The sequence below is a fragment of the Lactuca virosa genome, chromosome 7 (assembly GCF_052849685.1).
Source record: "Lactuca virosa cultivar CGN04683 chromosome 7, Lactuca_virosa_CGN04683_v6, whole genome shotgun sequence".
NCBI classification, from domain to species: domain Eukaryota; kingdom Viridiplantae; phylum Streptophyta; class Magnoliopsida; order Asterales; family Asteraceae; genus Lactuca; species Lactuca virosa.
In genome coordinates, this window is record NC_136432.1 from 124035101 (window position 1) to 124037915 (window position 2815).

The 2815-nt window shown below is 38.4% G+C and overlaps 1 protein-coding gene and 1 non-coding gene across 2 annotated transcripts; one reads left to right on the forward strand and one right to left on the reverse strand.

Moving 5' to 3' along the window:
* Positions 1-906: 906 nt before the first annotated feature.
* Positions 907-1797, reverse strand: LOC145127106 (uncharacterized). Its single transcript, XM_079062359.1, has one exon. The coding sequence runs from the start codon at positions 1795-1797 to the stop codon at positions 907-909; it is 891 nt and encodes a 296-aa protein (XP_078918485.1).
* A 683-nt stretch (positions 1798-2480) lies between these two features.
* On the forward strand, positions 2481-2587 carry LOC145128087 (small nucleolar RNA R71). Its single transcript, XR_013716689.1, has one exon. It is a non-coding gene; the product is annotated as a small nucleolar RNA R71 (small nucleolar RNA).
* Positions 2588-2815: the final 228 nt, after the last annotated feature.

The following is a 2815-nucleotide window of genomic DNA, read 5'->3' on the forward strand; positions in this document are numbered from 1 at the left end:
TTTTTTTTTAACAAAAATGCAAATTTTTTACACTAACCCCCTCCCCAAGCTTAAAATTATGCATTTTCCTCAATGCTTAGAGAGGAATGAATAGCTCAATAAAGAAATTAAACAAAAATTTGCAGCTATGAAAGAATGTACCTGATAAGTTTGCAGAAATCTGATTTTGACGATGAATGTTGACGAAAAATCTGGATTTCAGAAACTCTGTCGATCCTCTGATTTCCCCAAGCTTGCTTGGGACTGCGACCATCTCTTTATTGAAAGCGGAAAAATAAAAACTAAACATCGGGTTGCCTCCCGGAAAGCCGCCCTTTTTTAAAGTCGTTGGCTCGACTTTGCCTGACCAGATTTATGAACTGGTGTGGTTGGGACTTCTCTGAAGCTCGACTCTTTTTCTTGTGACTCCAGATCCCTTTAAATATGGCAAGATGGGTGCATCTGGAACTTGCTCAACAAACTGGAAAAAATCTACATTGTCTTCAGATAAGTCCTTCAGATGATTAGACTTCTTGCATTTTCTAATATTCTTCTTCTTCCCAAAAATCTTCTCTTCAGATTCTTTAAACTTTCTTCTTTTCAGATTCGTATATGAAATCACATCTCCCACCTTTTCTTTGTCCAAAAACATTTTCCTTTTTAGATTTTTATTTGATTTTTCTTCCGTAGTAGATTTCATCTCAACCTCTTCCACCTCCCCAAGCTTATCTTCTGCCAGCTCCTTGGTTATACTATAAGATGAATTCCTGTCTAAAAATTTTTCTTGCACAGAGACATTACAAAACTCCCAGCAGCCCTCTAATAAAGGACTGTTGGTACCCATATAATTGACAAAAATATTTTCAGAAGGAAAATCATCATTATTAATTTGAAAATTAACAACTTCCTCATCAAACTCCATTGAAATCATGCCATTAAAATATCAATTTTCGTTTTTGTAGTTTTCATAAAAGGTCTTCCAAAAATAATAGAGTTTGTATCTAAAGTGTCCAAGTTTCCCATGTCCAAAGTGTAAAAATCAGCGGGAAAAATAAGATTATCCACTTGGACAAGAACATACTCCAACACACCTTTTGGGTGTACTGTCGAGTGGTCAGCCAACTGTATAATTGTCCCGGTCTTTTGTAAAGTTCCCATTTTTAATTTTTCAAAAACAGAATAGGGAAGGACATTGACTGAAGCTCCTAAATCAAGCATGGCTTTTGGAAAATCAAGGTTCCCCAATTTACAAGGAACTGAGAAAATCCCCGGATCCTTGCACTTTGGAGGCAAACCTTTTTGCAAAATTAAAGAAATATTTTTGCCAGCTTTTAAAATCTCATTAAATTTCAGTTTTTTCTTTGAAATATATAAATTTTTCAGAAATTTAGCATAGCGAGGGATATGTTGGATAATATCTAAAAGTGGGATATTTACCTCAACCTTGCGAAGAATTTCCATAATATCTTCATCATCTCTTTCGCGCTTCGTGCTCCTCAGTCGTGATGGGAAGGGTGGTAGTGGCTTGTATTCTTTCAGAATTGGCTTGGGTAGTGTTGGAGTTTCTTTTCCTTCCAGATTTTCAGATCCTTCTTCAACCAAAATCTCTTCATATTCTTCCTCTTCTTTTTCAGTATCTTTTAAATCTTCTTCTTCGACGAGAACTTCTTCAAACTCTTCCTCAAAATCGTTTTCTGGTTCAGATGCGCTTGGGCCTTCATATGTTTTCCCGCTTCTCAAGGGAATGGCACTGACGTTGTGCTTCATATTGTTTTCTGTGTGCCCTGGTAATTTTCCTTGAGACTCTAGACGACCCATAGAAGTGGCAAGTTGAGACACATGCTGCTCCAGATTCTTAATACTAGCTCTAGTTTCGGTCTGGAATGCTTGGGTGCTCGAGGCAAGACTCTTTACTATATCTTATAAGGCCACACTGGAGCTACTGGGTTGATGTTGCAAGTTTTTATTCTGCAAATTCGAGTTCTGAAAGTTGGGCTGAAAGTGAGAATTTTGATGAAAATTTGTCTGCTGAAAACCCGGTTGCTGAAAATTTCGTTGTTGTTGAATCCGGGTGGAGGCTGAAATTGTTGTTTCTGCTGATAATTATTCTGAAAATTCTGGTGGTAGCCCCCGACAACTTTTACTGCAACTATATTTTCTTGCAATATTGGGCACATGTCAGTAGGGTGATCAGTCTTCAAGCAAATCCCACATTGTTTCTTTGCAGCTGCTTTTTCTTTGGTCAGGAGCAGAAGAGCTTTCGTCAATTCAGATATCTGAGCTTCCAGATGAACATTATTGACTTCCTAGACACCCCTTGGTTGATCTGGATACCACTCGTCTTCATTTCCAGAGTGTTTAGACTCGATTTCCAGCTTTTCGATCAACTCTCTAATTTCAGTTGGTGTCATATCACCCAAAGAACCACCACTGGATTTATAAGGCGTCTTTCCATGGGTGTCAGACCTTCACAGAAACAGTTATAGAGCTGGTAATCACTAATTCCATGTTGGGGGCAATGGACCAACAACTTCTTGAATCTCTCCCAGTAGGTATGTAAAGCTTCTCTTTTTCCTTGTTTGATACCAAGGATTTCTCTTCTGAGACTGGAGACTCGCGTTTTTGGAAAATATTTCTCTAAGAACAACTTCGCGAGCTCTGTCCAAGTGGTGATGGAACCAGATGGGAGTTCATATAACCATTTTCTTGCAGAATCTTGCAGCGAAAAGGGGAATGCCCTTAACTTTATCTGGTCTTCTGTGACAGCATGAGGCTTCATTCCTGAACAAACCACATGAAATTCCTTGAGGAATTTATGTGGGTCTTCGTTTTCCAA